The sequence below is a fragment of the Branchiostoma belcheri genome, unplaced genomic scaffold (assembly GCF_001625305.1).
Source record: "Branchiostoma belcheri isolate BF01 breed outbred unplaced genomic scaffold, Haploidv18h27 scaffold10, whole genome shotgun sequence".
NCBI lineage: Eukaryota > Metazoa > Chordata > Leptocardii > Amphioxiformes > Branchiostomatidae > Branchiostoma > Branchiostoma belcheri.
Genome location: NW_017802380.1, coordinates 3,925,123 through 3,944,731, shown reverse-complemented (window position 1 = coordinate 3,944,731; position 19,609 = coordinate 3,925,123). Strand labels below are relative to the sequence as shown.

Here is a 19,609-nt window from a genome sequence, read left to right as displayed (position 1 = left end):
CGATAGTCTGTAACTTTTATTCTTCACTTTATATATTACAACATCAAGTAGATTTTACTCCTTAAATGCAACTGATGACTATGTGAAAATACTAATTTTCCAGAAGTAGTAGTATCCAGGAGTAGAACCTTACTGGATTTTTTTTCTTCAGTATATTAGGTCATAACAATAGCAACATTTAGAATACATGTACATGTATTTTTGGTCAATCCATTTTAGAAGATTCACGTATCATAATAATACTAAAGTCACTCCAGATCCTGTAAGTTGATGGTGCTTTCAGTGAACTGGTTGACTCCGCTTGCTGAGGTCACCGCAGGCTCGAGGTGGAAAGCTTCGGTGGCGTCTACGTCCATGGTTTCCTCAAGATCGGTGTCCGGGTGGGAGGGGGGTTCTTGGAGGATGTTGACGGGGAGGTCAGGGGGGATGGGGGTCTGTGAGTTGTGGGGCGGCAGCTGGAGGTTGTCAGGGTTGAAGGTCATGTCAGCATCTCCTGGGGGGTCATCCTGGAAGAGAGGGAGAGAAGAGAAGTAAACGTTATAGCCAGCGTTTGTATTTCTGTCATTTCATGGAATTTTGCTACTCATGGGAGACAAAATTTTGCCCAATTTGTCATCTTTGACAGACAAAAATAGGTGTTTTTTTACTTTAAAAATATCTACCAGCCAGCAAAATTTGCCCCTCCAAAATGCTGGAAATAGCGTTTTAGAGGGTCTAGATTTGGAAATTTTGCAGGTCAAAAACAAGCTGCTAGGAGACTATACAACTTCTTGGCCCTAAAACCTAACTGCCACTCCAAAATCAACACCAAAGCATAACTAGAGTAGAAGGTACAAAAACTGCAGTACCAAGCAGCACCACTAGGAGGTGCACATTACCTGTAGGAGCTGAGTCTGCACATAGTGGGAGCCGGTGTTGGGGTCCCTCAGCGTGATGGCGCTGGAGGTCATGATGAGGTCACCGGCGCTGAACGACCGCGAGGACGTGATGACCACGTCTCCGGGGCTGAACGGCGCGATGTCAGAATTTGACGGCGACAGGCTGTGATCTCTGCCATCCCCATCCTTATCTATGTCTGTAAAATGTGCAAGTTAGAAATTAGCAAAGAACAATGTTGAAAGTTGACGCGGGTATCACTTATTGTGGTCACCTTTGCAGAAGGAAAACTATTGCTTATAACCAGCACATCAGCATACCGCGCCTGAGTGAATCCCAGATTTTCCATCATCTTCATTGGATGTTTTGTCAATAGAATTTTGCCCATTGCAGACACTGCATTTTTTGACATGGCGTTTGAAAACTATAGATGAGATGACATCCTTAAATACAATAATACAACCTTAATCAAGACGTTCTGCTAAAGAGCTAGGCACGACACATTATGGGTTTCACTCAGGCACAGTCGCCCTGCCAACGTGCTCTTACAACCAAGCGACTTGAGCCGTACCTGTGAAACTGTCCATGCTGAGTGACCGGTTCAGCGTGATAGCCGCCTGGCGGTTTCTCTTGGACCGGAAGCGGAAGTCAGTCCTGGCCGAACCCGAGCGGTTCTCCTGGAAGATGGACGCTGCGTCCAAATCGCTGGTGGGCGTGATGGGGATAGGATCCTGCTCCTGCAGATAAACCAGAGAAAGTATTAGATTAGTATTAAAGAAGCTTTGAATTCGATACTCAAATTGGGCTTGCATTGCAATGTGTAATGCAGGTACTGTAAATCTTCAAATGTCTGCGGTTATTTCATTTTTGAAGTGCTGCAAAATCATGACTCCATTAGTACACCAATGTATTACTACTGTACTAAAGAACTGTTTAAAAATAATTAAATCCCAGTAAAAATAAGTGAATCTATAGTAGGTTCTTTCACAAATACAAATTCAGCTAGCCTTTTGCAGATTAATTTTGGCCTGCCGCCCATCCCAGGGTCAGAGACCCCTGCAGCAGTATACTGAAAGACTGGATATTACATGTACTACTAATACTTCCACCCATACCTGTGTAGTTGCTACGCCAGTAAACGTGTGTGGCGGGCTGCTAAGACTGCTGTTGACGACAAACTGTGTGACGACGTTACTGCCCATGTGCTGGGACATGATCTCTGTAGGGAAGCTGGTGGTGATGTGGTCATCCACCGTACTGGTCACCATCAGGTCAGAGACACGCTGCTCCTGACCCTCAAAACTCATGTCCGAGGCTTTAGCCACTCCTGTAGGGAGGAGAAAGCATAGAAAGAAATGTAGACTTCACTCCACAAAGGGGGTCTAAAATAAACATCTTTTCAATGGGGAAGTAATTTTGTTCCTTCTTTTTTTACGGTGGGTTTTCCTATTGTTGTCTGTTCTACTGAATCAGTTCTTTTTAACCACGAAGTTCACAAAATAAAGTCTCAGTGAAAATAGTTTAATTTATAGTATTCTACCACCTACCAGGCTGAGTGACAGATGAGAAGGAGTCAGCTGCCGTGACTGGGAACGTGTCCACCGCCGAGGCCAGGGGGAGGCTGGACACAGAGGCAGAGGCTGTGACGGGGGTTTCCAGACCCAGGGTGTTCAGGGAGGCTGCTGCTGCCATCAGGTCAACCCCCTGCAGATCCTCCTGGGTAAAACCTGAGAAAAAACAAATATCAAGAATAGTCAATACTTCATTACAAACGTCAAATGATCCACATAGCTTCTTTGACCCTTTTATAATTCATATGTACATCTCACAGGCATGGACACTCTCTATACTGGAGAAAACACTATCTTCCCAGGTCTAAGACAATCCTGAGTACCTGGAAGATGAATCTTGAGGATGTGTGAGTTGAGGCTGCTCTTGTTGCGATACGTCTTGTCGCAGCCATCAACAGGACAGTTGTACACTGTGGGAGGTTTCGGCTCCAGGCCCTCGTTGTGCTTTTTCGTGTGGACGTAGAGACTGCTTCGCGCCGAGAAACTTGCATCACAATCTAAGTAAATGGAAAATATCATAAGCAGAATTCTTCAAGTTGACAAAGCCAAAAAAAAGATTCAAGTGAGTTTACTTCTTGACAGTCACAGATTTTACATTAAGAAAAGCATTCTGACAAAAGACAAACAGATAATACGTCCACAATACGAATGGGGGCTGGTGATTGGTCCACAATAGGAATCATGGAGGCTGGTGGTTGGTTCACAATAGGAATGGAGGCTGGTGATTGGTTCACATTGATAACACAATGATATTTACCTGGGAAGCTGCACTTGTAGGGCCTGTCGCCGCTGTGCGTGATCATGTGACCTTTGAGATGCTCGGAACGGGTGAAACACTTGCCACACCCTTCCTCGGGACACATGAACTTACGGTCGCCCGTGTGTTTACTCATGTGTCTCTTCAGTTTGGATACACAGACGAACGACCAGCCACAGCCCTATAAGAAAACAAAATTTAAAGTGTAAAGCAACAAACTTCTTCAATTCAGTTCTTTTTGAATATTGTTAAATGAATTAGTTACCCTATTACATTATGAGTATGTTTGTGTATTTAAGGATGACATCCCGTCTATAGTTTAACTTTTGAAATGTTGTGTCAGAGAAGATATCGTCCATTCTGACGTAACATTGACCAAACATGCAACAAAAGCTATGAAAATCCTGTGTTTTGCACAGGCACAGAACATTTTCCCAACGTGCTGTCTTGACTGTAGTTTCAATCATAAATGTCTGCTCCACTATTTTCCTGCAAAAAAATCTGACATCGAAAAATTGATATGAAATAGCCCAATGCTTACCTCTACACTACACACAAACGGTCTCTCGCCTGTGTGGCTCCTCATGTGCAGTTTCAGACGACAGGCCTTGTCAAACTTCTTGTTGCAGCCCTCGAACGAGCACGTGAATTCTGTCTCCTCCTTCTCATGGATCCGGTGGTGTGATCCGAAGGAACTCGCTGTCACAAACGTCTTACCGCAACCCGGGAAGTCACACCTGTGGGGATGGAAGGAAGGAAAGAAACTATGAAGGACTGACAATAATAGACTCTACCAGCCAGGCTTCAGTCAGAGGTGGGTGGAAAGATAAGAAATTGGCCAAATAGACAGATAACATGCCAAGGGAGTCAAATGTAGCCCACTGAAGGTGTTGGGAATTCTAATGTGTGTTATTACTATGACTACTAAGGCCCTACCTGAAGGGTCGATCAGGCGGGATATGTTTCCTCATGTGCATCTGCAACTTGTACTTGGACTTGAAAGTCTGCCCACAGTTCTCGTACGTACAAACTTCCACGTTCTGGTTGTAATGTCCTTTCATGTGATGGTTCAGGTTGTATATGGTCGTAAAGCGCTTCCCGCAATCCGCCAGCTCACACTTATATAGTTTGCTCCCGTCGTGGGACTGTTCGTGCCGTTTTAGCTTGTACGCCGTTGTAAAGGCCCAGAGGCAGCCTTCATACGAACACTTGTACGGACGTTCGCCCGTGTGCGAGAGCATGTGCAGTCTGAACTTGGCCTTTTTACTGCAGATTTTTCCACACCCCTGTTCAGGGCAGATGTAAACTTGCGTCGGTGACTCTTCTTTGCTCGCATCTAAAGTCGTGCCACCTGCGTACGAGTTGTCGATTGTGTACATGTCTTTTGTGCTTTTGTTTTTACCATTATTAGTAGAATTGTCGTCAGTTTCGGTAGTGTTCGATAAATCTAGTGGTGTGGAACTGTTTCCCGAAGTCACAGACAACCCGGACGGACCAGCGTTCAGTATGATCGAGGACGTCCCGCTGTTTTGGAGGATTATCGACGTCGGCTGCACCGAGACGTTAACATCCCCGAGAGAGATCCCTGAGTTGGACGACCCAGTGAGAAGAGCCCCGCTCACGTCCGTGGTTGGAAGAATGAGGTTTCCTTCGCTGTCGACTTTTAGGATGTGGTTCACCTGGTTTGATGACACGACACTGGTAAAAACAACGTCAGAGCCGGGCGTGCCAGAAGTCGCCGCAACATTTCGCACGCCTTGCAGCATGCTGCCATCTGGTCGTGCAGTCACCAGTAATCTATTGTCTGTTGGATTAAAGTTTATGATGCCCTCATTTTGGATGGCATCCGCTCTACCTCTTTCTTCCGACTCCTTGGGGCCGACAGACTCCTCAAACTCGAGGCCGTGTTCGGGCATACGCTCGAGCTCTTGCGGAGTCATGAGGGTCGTGCTGTTGACATTGCTGCTCGCTTGGAAGTCAAGTTCGTGTATCTGGATGCCGGCTTGCTGCGTGCTTTCTTCGAGGAGCTCTTTCTCCTCGGCACTGAGCTGCGAACCTCTCTCCAGTTCCTCAAGACACGCTCTGTCCTGGGAGCTGAGTTGGCTGGCACCGCCTTCTTGTGTTGAGGCGTTTTGTTCAGGAACTTGGCCTCCCTCTTCCCGTGAACCTTGACCTACTTCTGTCCTGGCAGGGTGGGAGGGGGGCGGGTTAGTGTTAGGTAGGGCTAGAGCCACGGTTTGTCCGCCATCTACCTCGTACCCTGTAGCGACCTGCTGCCGCGCCCCCTCCCAGTTTCCCCCGCCCCCCTCCCCTTTCCCGTCGACTTCGTGGAGCATACCGAGGGGAATGATGACAAAAACCTGTCCTGTGGAGTCCTCCCCGCCATTTCCGCTCCCACGGCCGCCATCTTGTCGTCCCGCCACTATAACCTGCTCCTCCTGAGTTCCCTTTCCTTCCGCTACGTGCAGGATGACGGAATTATTCCCTTCAGTCGCCGAAATCTCGGAGACGATCCCTGCTTGGGTGTAGGTCAGCGTTTGGGACGATCCTTGGGGGTCTGTCTCGGAGGCCTCGGCCGCCACATAAACGTATTGCGTAGCCCCGCCATCTTGACTCGAGCCGGCGGCAACTTCCAGTGAAGCTGTCGTCCTTTTCTGAGTCAACTCTGAGGGAAAATCTCCCTCCCGACCGCCGTTTTGTTCCGTAGGGGTGTGCAGCCCGCGGAGGCCGCCATGTTGCCCGGCGGAGGGCTGGACTGTTGTCGGGTGCCCCTGCCATTCCATGTCCGCTAGCCCCGTACACCTTAGCCCTGATCGTGCAACATTCGCCCAGGCTGCAGGGACGCGTTCCTGTCGTGCGGTGGCGCTGCTGTCACCGACAATGGCAGAACGCTGAGACTAGCGGCCAAGTAGAATACTGCAGCTGTGTCCGTGACCGTCACCTTATGGCAGTCAATCAAATTAATCTGAACACAAATCTCCCAATGTTTAGATGACAGCATTTCTTTGTTTGTAAACTGTGTAACTTTTGCATAACATTAACAGTCAGTGAAAAGAGGAAATAGTAGACTGAAACTTTGTTGTTTATAAAGGTCTGGTCTGAAGAAGTATTACAGTATCACAAACAAGAAGTTGGGATTCTAAGACTTTCAAGTCCACGGACCTCTGCAAAGTGTTTTCATAAATATATTGCAAAGGTGGAGGTAACTGTATAATGTATATACATATATCATTGATTTATTACAATGCTTCCTGAAGTCCCCCACTTACCACCCAATTTACTTCCATCTGAAACGTGCTTGGTCAGACACCCTTACCGATCAACTGTCAAAATCACCTCCCACCCACCACAACGCTACTAGTATTAGGGTAAGCAGAGACATGAATACACAGCTCATCCATGCAAAACAATACGACCATACCAAGAAGTAAAAATCACACAAAAACAATAGCTACTCTGCAGAGTTTATTGTATAGAGAACTTGAATCAACAAAGACTCCTTTTGTATAATACATCTCTTGTTCTCATGTACACCAAGGGCATAGGTTACCACTAACGACACTTTATTATCATTACAGTCTTGTTATTAAGCCATACAATGGAAAAAAAAAGGAAGAAAAACTCAATGTTATCAAAGCTCTAGGTTCTAACATATGATTCAGTACCCTACTACTACGATACGCTTCACTCAGCAATCAACTACTACATGTAGCTGCAAGGGACACAAAAATGTCTACCTAGTAGACAAGAATCAACTGACAACATAAGAATAACAGATATACACTACGTAAACAAAAAGCTTACAGTGATGCCGTTATGGGTTTACCATTAGTCAATACTTCTAAGGAAGTTAAATAGACAAAACACAAGTGTGCTGTTTGTTTGTCAGTTTGTCATTCTGGGGATATTTTGTATTGGACGTCAACAGAACCTTATTTTCTGTGGTCCAAGAATCTTTTCCTGTTGCAAAACAAAAGTTCATAAAGTTTTTTAGTACTGTGACTACCAGACCTACAGTTATGCAAATGGCTAAGAAATTTCCTAAGAAGCTGCAAGAATGTTGGAGTTTGATGTGTAGATCTTATAGCAGTCTTAGAGTTTTCATAGGTTTGGTTTCTTGTATAAAAAAAGATCACAGTTAAACTTTTACTCTTTGCTGGTTTGTATTTTACTCCACTCTTCAGGTATATATTCTATTTCTCTTAACTTCAGACAAGAGTGCATGTGCACATTGTGCAGTGCACAAAACTGACTTGAGTCTTTCTGAAAGAAGCATTGCAATTACACAAGAATTTGACCTCATGAAAAATTACTATGTTTCAAAATCTGTTGATATATATCATAAGACTTCAATAAGATCTAGTCACAAAAAGATGCATTGTAGTTGTGATGGAATGCAAAATAAGACAAGAATGTTAATATAGGTTTAAGTAGAGAAAAAGCCTGACAAAAGGTTTAAATGGAGCACCAGCTAGCCAATCACTTGACTTGATACATCATACAGCTCTACATACAAAGTGCATTAGTTATCTTCAATCCTATTGGCTGATTTCAAGCCACTCTTGGTGTGATTTCCAGTGTCTTCACTGAATAACAGATATGACAGTCAAATTTGGACATGTTTTTGAATGTGTTGTATTTTTATCTTACAATTCTACCACCAAAAAGTCTATGTTCATTAAAACAATACAATTCAGTTTGATACACAAATTTTTATCTTTCAAGTGACAACTCAACGTTTTTCTTTTAACTCAGGACGTGGCCAAAGAAATTTCCTTTGAAACATACAAACAACTACAGAGGAACACACAACTGACACCAATGCAATTAATCGATACACATACTAAGATCCAACAACAGAATTTAGAATAATATTCTATACATTCAACGTTTTCCCCACCACTTATTCTGTCTCTAATGAAAGAGTTGTTGATTTTGTCGTCTAACTGAACAGAAGTGAGACCAAAGTCTATTGACATGAAGCATACAAAAAAGTTTACATCTACATTTGTATCTACAAAGATGCTTGACTTTTACAAAAACAAGACGGCCCAAGACGAAATCATTTCTCAAACTGTAAAGGAATACTTCAAGCACTAGGATCCTGACAAAAAGACATCGCCTGGCAGAAGATACAATGTCTGATAGTTCTGTAAGACTTGCATTGCGAAGAAGAATTATCTGCAAATGATAGAATTACTTCAAGCAGATGTGTACAGTGTTTTCAGGGGATTAGCAATGTGTTGTGTGTCTGTTTCCCTCTATGGAATTACAACAGCTAAGAGTTTTACAGGGACTACGCTTGGAGACAGGAGAAAGTCTACGCCACGTCTACGTTTCCTCGGTGCGTCTACGTTTCCTGAGGTCTTCGTCCTCTTGGTCCGTGGTCTGAGGCTTCTCGACGTTGTTGTCCCCGCTGGCCGTCGCCTGTTCTTGTTGTTGTTGTTGTTCTACTTCCTCCTCGTCCACTTCCATGATGTCGATTTCCTCGTCTTCGGGGAGGGGGCGCACGTTCTGCTTCTGCACATAGAACAGGATGTAGGCCTGTCCGGCAACCACGTCCTCGATGGAGCTCAGGTCCAGGCGAGAGTCGTTAAAGTGCACCCAGAAACCTGGAGGGACAGGGATAAACTTACTAAGTCAGTTACTAATTTTCACATGAGTGAGAAAATTTGCTTCTGAGTTATACCACTTTCCTTTTCCTTTTGTGGCTCTACTGTATTCAAACAGCTACAGACACACATGCCCGTAAATGTAAACAAAGTCTAATTTTGCATGAGAGTGCAACAAAAACTGCACCCAAATACAGCACAGATTTGAAGGAACGGACATCCTTACCAGCCTCATCGTTCCAACAGTAGGCTGTGTAGTGTCCTGACCCGAAGCCTCGCCCATGGTGGATCACCACCGCCTGTAAACAGTACATCGTGTCCACCATGCTGCCGTCAGGAACATAACAGTACGGGGCGATGTCTAACTCCTCTCCGAAGTCCACGTGAACGTTGATCTTCTCACGATGGTTCCGCCCGGACCATCTGTCAGGACATTTTGGTTCGTACATATTATTATAGACCTTTAATGACCACCGTTGCATGCTGGGAGATGCAGGGCATTGTGGGTAGCCCAGGTGGCAAACAATATTGTTACAATTACAAACTGCTATGAACTGAAAACAGTTGCTTGTTTGTATGGTAGGCTGGTTCAAGTATTTATGGGGAGGTACCCAAAAAATAAAGAGACACCTCACATAGCTAGTTTTGGGGCTATTTCAATAAAATAATGATAGAAATATGCTTAGAAATGGCAGATGATTTCCTCATCCAAAATGCCCCCGTCTTACCTGAACCTCTTGAGGTGGAGCCTGAGGATCTGAGGTAGCTTGGTGATCAGCAGCTGTTTGGAGGCTTCTGTCTTCACCGGCGGCTTCTTGGAGGAAGCACGGCGCCGACTGGAATAAGAAACATGGATTCTATACTACAAGTGTCAAGCTTATTGTGGATCTAAATAAAGTCAAAGTATAGATGTAGCTTTATCTCTTCGGTTAAAGAAGTTGAATCCCTTCTAAAGTGGCATTACGTGGCATACCGGTAATGGTCAGAGTGTTCAGTCCCAGGTTTGATACCCAGTCATGCCTGATGTTGTGCCCTTGGGAAAGGGACATCACATGACTTCCCTCCCTGTACTGTGTCTAAATACTAAATACTGATGAGGACACAGAAGGATTTGGTGTCACCAATGAGCCAAGATCTCCACATTTGCCCGTAAAAAAGTAAAAAAAAAATCCATTCTGAGTCTGACCTGTTGCACTGTGAGCACTCGTACACCTTCCCTTCCAGGTACTCCTTCTCTGTGAACTTGCCCATCATCTCCGTCAGCAGACAGCTGTCCTCCGATGGCGCGAACGGACGGTCCTTGGCACACTGGTATCTGGAAGACACCATAGGAGCTTGGTACCTACAGCCAGCATAGGGGGACAGAAAAGCCAGGCATGTCTAGATGCAAGCATTTAGGAAGAGAGCACAGTCTGACTAAATCATGTTTCTAGCGGCCCTTCCACTGGTCAGGCCTCTAGAAGCTTGATGACCAACACCTCTAAGTCAGAAGAATTGAGAACATCTCTATCCACCATGTTAACCTTCTTATTGTTGAAGTAGGTTTTTGAAAACCATATTCATTACAAGTGTTAGACAGCAGGGAGGAGGTGGTTAAGGAAGTTTACTGCCAAGCATTGCCTTCTAACATCAAAGGATAATATACGCATCAAGTTAGATAGTTTACGCAACAAGTTATAAAATGAGTAATATATACAAACTAAATAAATACAAACTTTTGCCTAAATCCTGAGTACTTTATTCTCACCTGTCGGGAAACTCCAGTGATAGATCCCAGAAGGGCTCGTAAGTGTTGGACTTGTACCCACAGACCAGACATGTCACCTGTACAAACACACAACAATGGGAAACTCAGGTCAAGTCTGGGCAGCCTGGAATTCACAAGTACCCTTACATGTTCCTCCTCAGTGCTCAAAATACTCAGTTGCATAGATTCATGTTACAGGGCAGATACTGCCAATCTTCAAATGTTTGTGGCAATTCTATTTTTGGCATGGTTTTCAATAAAGTCTGTAAGGTGAATATACCATCTCTACAACAATGATACATTTCCCTATCAATTTACTATGACGTAGAATTTAAAAAAATCAAAACACAGCAAAATCACCACAAAATAAATGCATCTACAGTATTCAGCATGAAGAAATGTAAAAAAATTTACTGAACCAAATATTTGACATACAACGGCCCAAGCTAGCTCCTTTTAGAAACAAACATTGTCCTGACATACATAGAGGGACACCAGGGAGTAGTGTTTATATCATGTGACAGCCTGGCAGACAGCCAACATGAGGTGGCCATGAATAGAGTTAATCCCCAGTGTTTGTACATGGGCATGACATCACTACAGCTCCTTTGCTTTGTCCTGGGTTGGAGGTTAAAATATTCACATATATCAAGGACAAGGACCTACACAGAACCTACAATGATCCTAAAAAATGTACACATTCTATGAACAAACACACAAAGTCTAAAGCCTGCACAATGATAACATTTAATTCATGGAAGAAATCAGCCCCCCTCCCATGTTTCATTTGAAATTTTCTGATAATTTTCCCTTTGTATTGAATATTTCCTGACAATCATAGTATTGAAAATCATGCTGACCACCCACCAATTTCTTGAGTGGTATAACCCTTCCCCTTGCTGTGTACTGCAAATGGCTATGCCATTGAAGAAAGTAGGGGACAATGGGACAATTTGGAATAATTTTGAAGAATTGATTTGGGACCATTTTCAAAGGCAATTCTATAGATTGAAAAAATATGCGCAAGTGTTCAAATTTATCCAAGTGACAAGCTGACTTGACAGATTGTTAGGGATAATGACAAGCAAACTTCATTTTCAACGAACTATTTGCATCTAGCAGCTCTACAAAAGAAATAATAATGTACACAGCATTGACAATTGAATTTTTAATATCTTTGAAAATGCAGATAAAATTAGCAAGACTGGTCTTAAGTAGATTAGCCTTGAACAATTCCTTTTGAAGGCCCTTTTATTATGGAAAAAATGTGGTCTATAAATAACCATTACTCCCAGACATAACAATAATGCAGGCCATTAGATAAAGAATTCCAAAAATTGCACACCAAAAGCTGCCTGCCTGAAAAACGTGCATGGCCAACCGTATCTTGGCCTTGGACTGTATTGATTGGGGCATGGTCCAAATGAGTCATTGTCACCCAGACCAGCACAAACAGGATATAAATATAGTTGGACAGAAGGAAACACAAAACACAATTTGTACTAGAAATTCAATACTATTGCCTTAGTTACAGTCAGTACTGTACTACATGTATAGCGATTTGTACGTTTACATTTATTTTTGTCAGGAGCTTGGGGCTATCCTTTACACATTTATCCATACAGGCTACATCCTACATAGGTCTTTGCAGGTGGGAGGGGGGCATGATTTTAAACATGGACCAACAAAGAGTTAGAAACAAACAAGTTGAAAAAACTGGAGCTTTAGCTTTAAGTTAACTTTAAGGGGAGGGGGCAGTGTAGACAATTGAGATTTCTTAGGCTCATATTTTAGGCTCATGGCTCATTGTTATATTCACCTTTCGTTTTCAACTATGCTTTGAAGTCGCATGATGAAATATGCCCCGGTGATATTGGTGACTGAGTCAGTAAACAACTGTGTGTGTGTACACAAGGTACAGCAACAACAAACAAAGCAATGGTCCAAACATTCAGAATTCAGTACAATCAGTACACTTTCTCATTGCTGAATCTTGCATCTTCTGCATTACAAATAGCTATTAATTTGGACAGAGGAGATAAAGAATGGCAAAAGCAAAACCAAGACAAAGGAGTTATTCACTAGCAGTGTTGACATACAGATAAAGCTCTATAGAGAAGTTGTTGCTTTATATACATGTAGGGCTTTGTATGTGAGCAGTTGTTCCAAATAGCATACAATCAACTTTACTGTAACATGTGATTGTCTATTTATCTACAGAGTGAGTGACTGTAAATCAAAGACAATGTATTGCTCTAAAACATTTCTCTAATTATAGTAATTTATACACTCAGTCAGACCCTGACACACAGGGTAAAATATTTCAGTTATCTCAGTTTTGTTTGGATCCGGCAAATGTTATGACTGCTAGGCTGATTTTTAGCACACGATAAATGACTATTATCCCTCGGGGGATACATAAGGCATTTCTTTATCTGATTATAGCGGATTAAAGAGATAAACCAATCTGTTTCCTGCTCAGAGGGTCAAAGGTTAGATTGAAAGTAGGCAGATTTTTATGATTACCTCCAATGGCTCTTCCAACTTTCAAAAAAATCTTTAAAATTCAGACCTAGAATGAAAAAAAATCCCTTGAAACAAAAATTTCCAGCATGTTATGGCCATAGATCAACAAAACTAATAAAATTAAACATCTTCCATTTTGACCACTTCGACTTTTTAATTTCAGAAATTCCAAGGTAACTTTATCACAATTTTATTCGTCCAAAACATTTTTATGAGAACTAGCTTCCTACATAACAATACAATGTTGTATCCTGTTCAAAGGTCAATCCTGTAAAGTCATGCAAATACCACTTCTGACACACGCTCACAAATGTACCAGCGTAAGTTGGATATCTGCTGCTACAGGTTGTGCACAAGGTGTAATTAAGTCGAAAGCAGGGGACAATAGGAAAGACTAAGGCTTTAGGACATGACGTAACTGCACACATACCAAACATTTCAGTGGTGCACGTGTGTGGAAAAATGTACACACTTCACGTTGGGCAGTAAAAACCTGAAGGCTTTGTTGGTAGGTGGTAATTTTGGAAGGAAATACATTGAGAATTAAGACTATTGTAGCATTACAATTTAGATTATCTACCTATATAGTACGTAAACTGTAATTCAGTATCTTACAATTTATTTAAAACACATAGAGGGAAGGATAAATATTCATTATAATTTCATATACATTTTGTATTGTAGCTGGCAGAGAATTTTTTTTAAATAGACTCTTTTCCAGACATTGTTTATACTTCAAAGTAACTAAGCTACACCTTTTCTCCAATTTTTGCCCCCCTCCCCAACTTCCTGAACAAGGGACTACCTGATAGATGTGACTATCACTGCTTTCTATATTGTACAATAAGCAAAATGTCTAAGAAGGAAAGAGATGAAATTCAGTAAAATGGGGATTTTACATGACTGCTACAGTATGGAAGTAAAACAAAGCCCAGGTTTGCAAGGCCCAGGCCTTTTCCCCACACAATGGGTCCTTTCAGGATGAATGAGGCAGAACAGCATGCAGGCGTCTGGCACAGATTGATTTACCAACTCTACTGGCACTGGGATGGAAACACTCAGGCAAAACACCCAGGTTTCACAGCAAAGTGAGACTTGTCAGTTTTAACGACTTTGGGATAACTAAAAATTGTTTTGTGCTGCCACCTTATAAAATGGAAGTCCAATTTTCCATTATTTAACTTTTTTTTTAAAATCACCGTATTTAGAGCATAAGCAGAGTTGGCAGTTACTCAAAGAATAGAATATAATGTAATATTCTGAGTATTGTAACTTCATTTATTTTTATGGGTATTCAATTTCACAGCAAACAGGGAAAGGAGGTTTTCACTGTGTATTGAATTTGCAGTTGAAACAATTGTTTTGACAACTTACAAATGGAAAGTTATGGATTTGTTTTTTTTTGTTTTCTCCGCTACAAATTCACAATGTAGCAGAGCAGACAAAACAACAAGTCCATGCAATTTGATGCAATACATGTTATGATAACATTATTATAAATGAGATAAGTTATAATAACCATCACCATACCTGACTGACCAGCTCCCCCTGGAAGTTCTGGGCGAAGATCTCCATGGGCATGGGGTTTCTCCTGGCCTTCATGGTCATGTTGGGGGAGTAGAGCCGCTCCAGCTCCGACTGTACCTTATCTAGCAGCTCGTACAGAAATTCCTGAGCATCCTGCTGGTTGTACCCCTTGAAGTTCGGGATGAGCTTCCAGACAGAGTTCAAGATGGCGTGCGGTGAGACCAGGGCCCACTTGCCTGACCACATCACTCTGAAGAGAGCGTGCAGGTCGCGGCAGAGGGATATACTCGTGATGTTCGCCGCCTCCCCGTTGAGAGGCACAAACTTGTTCCCCCGACCGTTTCCCGACGAGCCACCGTTTAGCCCGCGGCCGAGGTTCCGTCTCGCTGGCGGCGTCGTGACTGCCTTGAAACAGTCCACGCTTGTTTGTCGGAACAGTCCTCTCGACCCGCCGGCTCGGTGTTCCATCGCCTCCGTCGACAGCCTTCTTCTCGTGGACGTCCCGTCGCTGCAGCCGTCGAGGTCAAGGTTTAACACAAGGTCACGGAACTTCTGAAGGTGACTCAACACCTGGAGGATGGAGTTCATGTAGCACGTGTTTCCTAGGTTACGGAGGCCAGTGACCCCTGGTGTGATCGGGGCACGAGGTTTGGAATCGTCTTCGCTCTCCTTCAGTCTTCTCCTGTCAGCCGTTCGCTGGCTCTGTCTGCTGGGGGTCGACGGCCTGTCGTAACTCCTTCTCCTCTTGACGACTCGTTTTCTCTCGGGTTTCTTCGGCTCCGGGTGCGGGGGTAGGCCTTTGGCTTTTCTGGTTGCTCGCACATTGTCGCGCCAGATGAGGAAAACCTTCCGCATGAGAATAAACCGCCTGAAGTACATGGCGGTATAGTACTGGTCTGGTTCCACGCTGGTCTGTTTGGGCCCGGCATTGTCGTCCTTGCCGGCTCTCAGCACGCGCCCACTACGAGTCGTCCGTGCGCCGAGACTCTGGTTTTTTATGGCACTGAGGGTGGTTCGTAGGAGATGCACGTCCCCGGCATTGTTGTCGTTCAAGACATACTCCTCACACTCGTAGCAGAAGACGTAGAGCTCGTTGACCTCCAAGCAGATGGGGTGCTTGGTCTCCTGGAAGTGGTGGAGCGCGTGCTCGTTGATGTAGCGCCCACAGGCGACGTGCGAGCAGCTCAGGCATGCCCAGACGCTCTCCGTGGTGCCACAGATCCCGCACGACCACTTCTGCGGGTTGAGGATGGAGTGGTCCTCCGCCAGACGCTGCTTCAGAACGTGCTTGCACTTATCCATCAGTGCCGGTCCAATTGAAACCCCAAAAGTGGGATTATCAACAGTACATGAAGAAGGTGGTGTCTACCACTTACAATCCCTCCACTGCAAATTATATTACAGCCTTCAGACCTAAAATTTCGTTCTTATATCCCTTGGTTTTGCTGCAAAGGAAAGGCAATTTGTATAAATTCTTATTCACTCTTATACACAAGAAAAATTTAGAGTTATTCTTACGATAATCTCTCTTTGTCACAGTGATTTTGATGCAAATACCCAGTTAAAAAGGATTACCCTCAAGATTTAATTGATAGCTTCAGTCACGGTGGAAGGGGCCTTTTGTATGCAGAAAGAAAAAAAGAAGAAGAAAAAGCTTGCATGAATGCTGACTGGCTGTGCTTTCCGAACCAAAGGAAAGAACAAAGATATGAGAGTTTTTGCGTCGTCACCTGCTCTGACAAAGTTCATTCGGATGCACGTGCTTCAAAGTTTTATAATCTACCTGTGCCAAGTTGTGAAATTTTTGTTACCTTTCCTTTCATAAACAAAAAGTCATTTATAAATATTTGGGGACATATTAGCATTACAATGCATATATAACTCTTGAGTTGAAGGATTTAAACTTTTATCCGGAAATTATCCGTGGAAACTAAATTGATGACGATTGTTTTGGGCTGCAGTGCGCGTTGCACTGCGCTCTACCAACACCACACACACAAAACTCAGTCCAAGTCTTTTCACCAACGGAAGTCTACTTTTACACCGCAGAAATTCGCCTTTTTACGGGTTCCAGGAAAAAACTTACCGAGCAGTTCGTCTTACAATATCCTCACAGACCTTGCACGACCACAAAAACGGACGGTAGTTGTGATTTTATGGGATTCAGAGGAAATTTTTGTCAGTGTTCGCCCAGCTGGGCCACTCTCTCGCCGGTTCGAGGGGTCACCGCCATTTTTTCTGTCAGCCCCGGGTCACGTGATCTCCGAGTCGCCCTCATCGAACCGGAAACGGAAACATGATACGTGACGTCACGCGAGATTGCGGTTGATTTGCATAAAACCTTCACGCGAGATTTCGCGAGATTCACGCAAAAACTTCCCGCGAGGTTTCGCGAGAGTTACAAAACTGCAAGGCCGGACATGCGCAGTGGTTCACCTTGAGGAACATGTGTGTATCACTGCTGTGAAAATACTTTCTGGTTTTTGATCCAGTTTTGTGCAATTTTCTCAAAAAGATCAGACTGTGCAGTGATCATGTCTTACTGCAGGGAACAAGGTAAAGGTTTTAGAGTTGTTGTTTTCTCCGGTGCTTTAGAAAATGTTCAAAATCACTTTTCTCCTCCATAGCTGCCCCCCTCCCCCATCTTGGAAGTTTCATCACTGTTTTGCATGGGTGACTTACGTAATACTGTATTGTCAGAAATTACAACGTTGCAAGGAAATAACTAGCATGATGGGTGACTGACCTAGAACAAGAACTTAATCTTATCTTCTTATGGTTATAATTTTCAGCTAACATTCAAATACCATAGAAAATAGGCCCTTATATCATAAATATATTTTTATTTCTGATATAGCATTTTTTGTCAACACCTCTGGGACGGAGCTGAGGTAGGTATGAATTATTTTGGTACATGGTAAAATCAACACATGGACGAATTTGTGTTGGATCATAGGTACCTGTGTCTTGGAGGTCTGAGTCTTGCAACTCAACAACAAGGGCATCTTGTTATAAGACTCATATTATGAGTTAAAGCTGTTTTTCTTTACATATTATTTCAAGACTTATACAAATTATTGGTAGGCAAATCACCCAGCTGTCACCCACTTTGCCCTGCCACTCACTGGCCACGAAGTCATGGCGATCATTTGTATCCCATATATGCTGAGTCATCAGTGCTTTATATATAAGGAAGTGCCCTTTCAGTCTGTGGATTACTGTAAGTCCTGAAACTTTCCAGGTGGTTTTATTTCCCAGAAACCTACGATGCACGAACTATTGTTGCCATGACTACGAACCAAACACTCTACAACACCACCTACGTAACCAGTATTGAGTGTTTACATAAGATAGAGCAACACTGATTTTCTTTAAGTCCAAGTGATCCTATATTGCTTTGGCATTTACGAAGCCTTTTGTAAAAGATTCAGAAGGAATTAGCATCAGAAGTAACATTTGTCTTGTTATAAATATCTAAGTCAGACTCAGGTTGTATATGTGGTCAAATGAGTGCATTATTTTGCCCTAAGTAGAGTGGATTTGTTGTCTGACATTTTCTTTGTCAATCCTATAATTCAGTTAAACTAGAAGGCCCCCTTAGTGCAGCCTACAGATTCAACATATCAATCAAGCAATTGTACGCATTGACGTATTTGGAAGAATGCTTTGTATCCGGTCAACTTCTTCTTTGAAACTTGTAGATAGGTCTGATTCCTACATATAACTAATGCTTTTTATGCTTTTGTTCAGGAAAAGACAAGATAATTTTTGTCACCAAGGAGGACCATGAGAGTCCGTCCACAGCAGATATCACGTACAACCCCGAGGAAGATGATGACAGTCCTGGTAAGATATCTTGGATTCAAGACATTTTCTCTCATTTAGTCTTTCCTTTGTGGCAAGTCTCCTTAGTTCTAGCTGTCTTTGCTTCACTTCTGTTTTTGTTCCAATGATTTAACGAAGATATGGGGGTCTGCAGTGACCATAGTTTGGCTTTGAGAGCCTTTGTATTAGATTTTCTTCCCTATCTCCACCAGGACTGATCCTTCCCAACGGAGAGATCAACTGGCAGTGCCCGTGTTTAGGCGGCATGGCCAGCGGACCCTGCGGCGAGCCCTTCAAGGAAGCCTTCTCCTGTTTCCACTACAGCCAGGCAGAACCGAAGGGTTCAGACTGCATCGAGGAGTTCCGCTCCATGCAGGAGTGCATGTCCAAGTACCCAGAGCTGTACCCATTCGATAAGGACGAGGACAATGACAAGGAAGAGCAAACAAAAACAACAACAACGGTTGAACAGAAAACAAGCGAAGAGGTAGCAGTTACGAAAGAGTCTACAGCAACTCGAGCAAGCTAACCAAGATCAAAATAGTTTCTACCTTGTATTAAAGAGATCTTTCAAGATATACGTGTATAAACCATGAAGAAGCATGATTAGCAAAAGTAGATAATCTAAATAAGGGCCATATTCTGCGATTGATACTATAGATTCGTGTTTGCAGGGCTACTGTCAATTTAACGACAGCCAATTTTTTCAACCAGTAAACATGCAATGTACACAAAGGATTACAAATTTGACAAACCAATTTTTGGTAGAAAGAAACCCAAAGAGTCCCAGGGATATGCATTCTTACATGTACATGTACTTGGGCTATACTAAGTGGTCGGAGATTTTGAGTACATTATACCTCAGCTGCAGGCAGGTTTTGTTGTTTTTGGACTGAACGTTTTTCAGACTCTTTTTACTGTGTTTGTGATGTCAAAAACTTACAGTACAACCCTTGATGGTAGAATTCTGCAGATTTTACGTGTTTCGAAAATAGAATCAAAAGCATATAATTAAAAGTTCGTCATACATAATGAATCTCAGCCAGTCTTGCAGTGATTTGGTCGTCCTATAGACCAATGTCTTTATTCGATCACCAATAAAACTTACAGATTTTTGTACAGAAATGTCTCTCTCTTTTATAGATCTGCCACGTCAATCTATGATCTT

General features: G+C 43.1%; 3 protein-coding genes across 3 annotated transcripts; 1 reads left to right on the top strand and 2 right to left on the bottom strand.

Moving 5' to 3' along the window:
• LOC109470005 (zinc finger protein ZXDC-like) lies at nt 1–6,069 on the bottom strand. The gene is made up of 9 exons (XM_019768787.1): nt 4,141–6,069; nt 3,746–3,941; nt 3,205–3,385; nt 2,771–2,944; nt 2,424–2,603; nt 1,992–2,203; nt 1,448–1,613; nt 879–1,075; nt 1–506 (listed from the first exon to the last, which is right to left on the bottom strand). The coding sequence occupies exons 1-9, from the start codon at nt 5,985–5,987 to the stop codon at nt 249–251; spliced, it is 3,411 nt and encodes a 1,136-aa protein (XP_019624346.1). The 5' UTR covers nt 5,988–6,069; the 3' UTR covers nt 1–248.
• A 1,865-nt stretch (nt 6,070–7,934) lies between these two features.
• LOC109470291 (ubiquitin carboxyl-terminal hydrolase 49-like) lies at nt 7,935–16,918 on the bottom strand. The gene is made up of 7 exons (XM_019769209.1): nt 16,703–16,918; nt 14,620–16,061; nt 10,564–10,640; nt 10,003–10,158; nt 9,545–9,652; nt 9,043–9,239; nt 7,935–8,816 (listed from the first exon to the last, which is right to left on the bottom strand). Exons 2-7 carry the CDS (start codon nt 15,916–15,918, stop codon nt 8,536–8,538), a joined length of 2,118 nt encoding a protein of 705 aa, XP_019624768.1. The 5' UTR covers nt 15,919–16,061; nt 16,703–16,918; the 3' UTR covers nt 7,935–8,535.
• A 68-nt stretch (nt 16,919–16,986) lies between these two features.
• On the top strand, nt 16,987–19,558 carry LOC109471265 (mitochondrial intermembrane space import and assembly protein 40-B-like). Its single transcript, XM_019770552.1, has 3 exons — nt 16,987–17,172; nt 18,367–18,462; nt 18,654–19,558. Exons 1-3 carry the CDS (start codon nt 17,151–17,153, stop codon nt 18,968–18,970), a joined length of 435 nt encoding a protein of 144 aa, XP_019626111.1. The 5' UTR covers nt 16,987–17,150; the 3' UTR covers nt 18,971–19,558.
• Nucleotides 19,559–19,609: the final 51 nt, after the last annotated feature.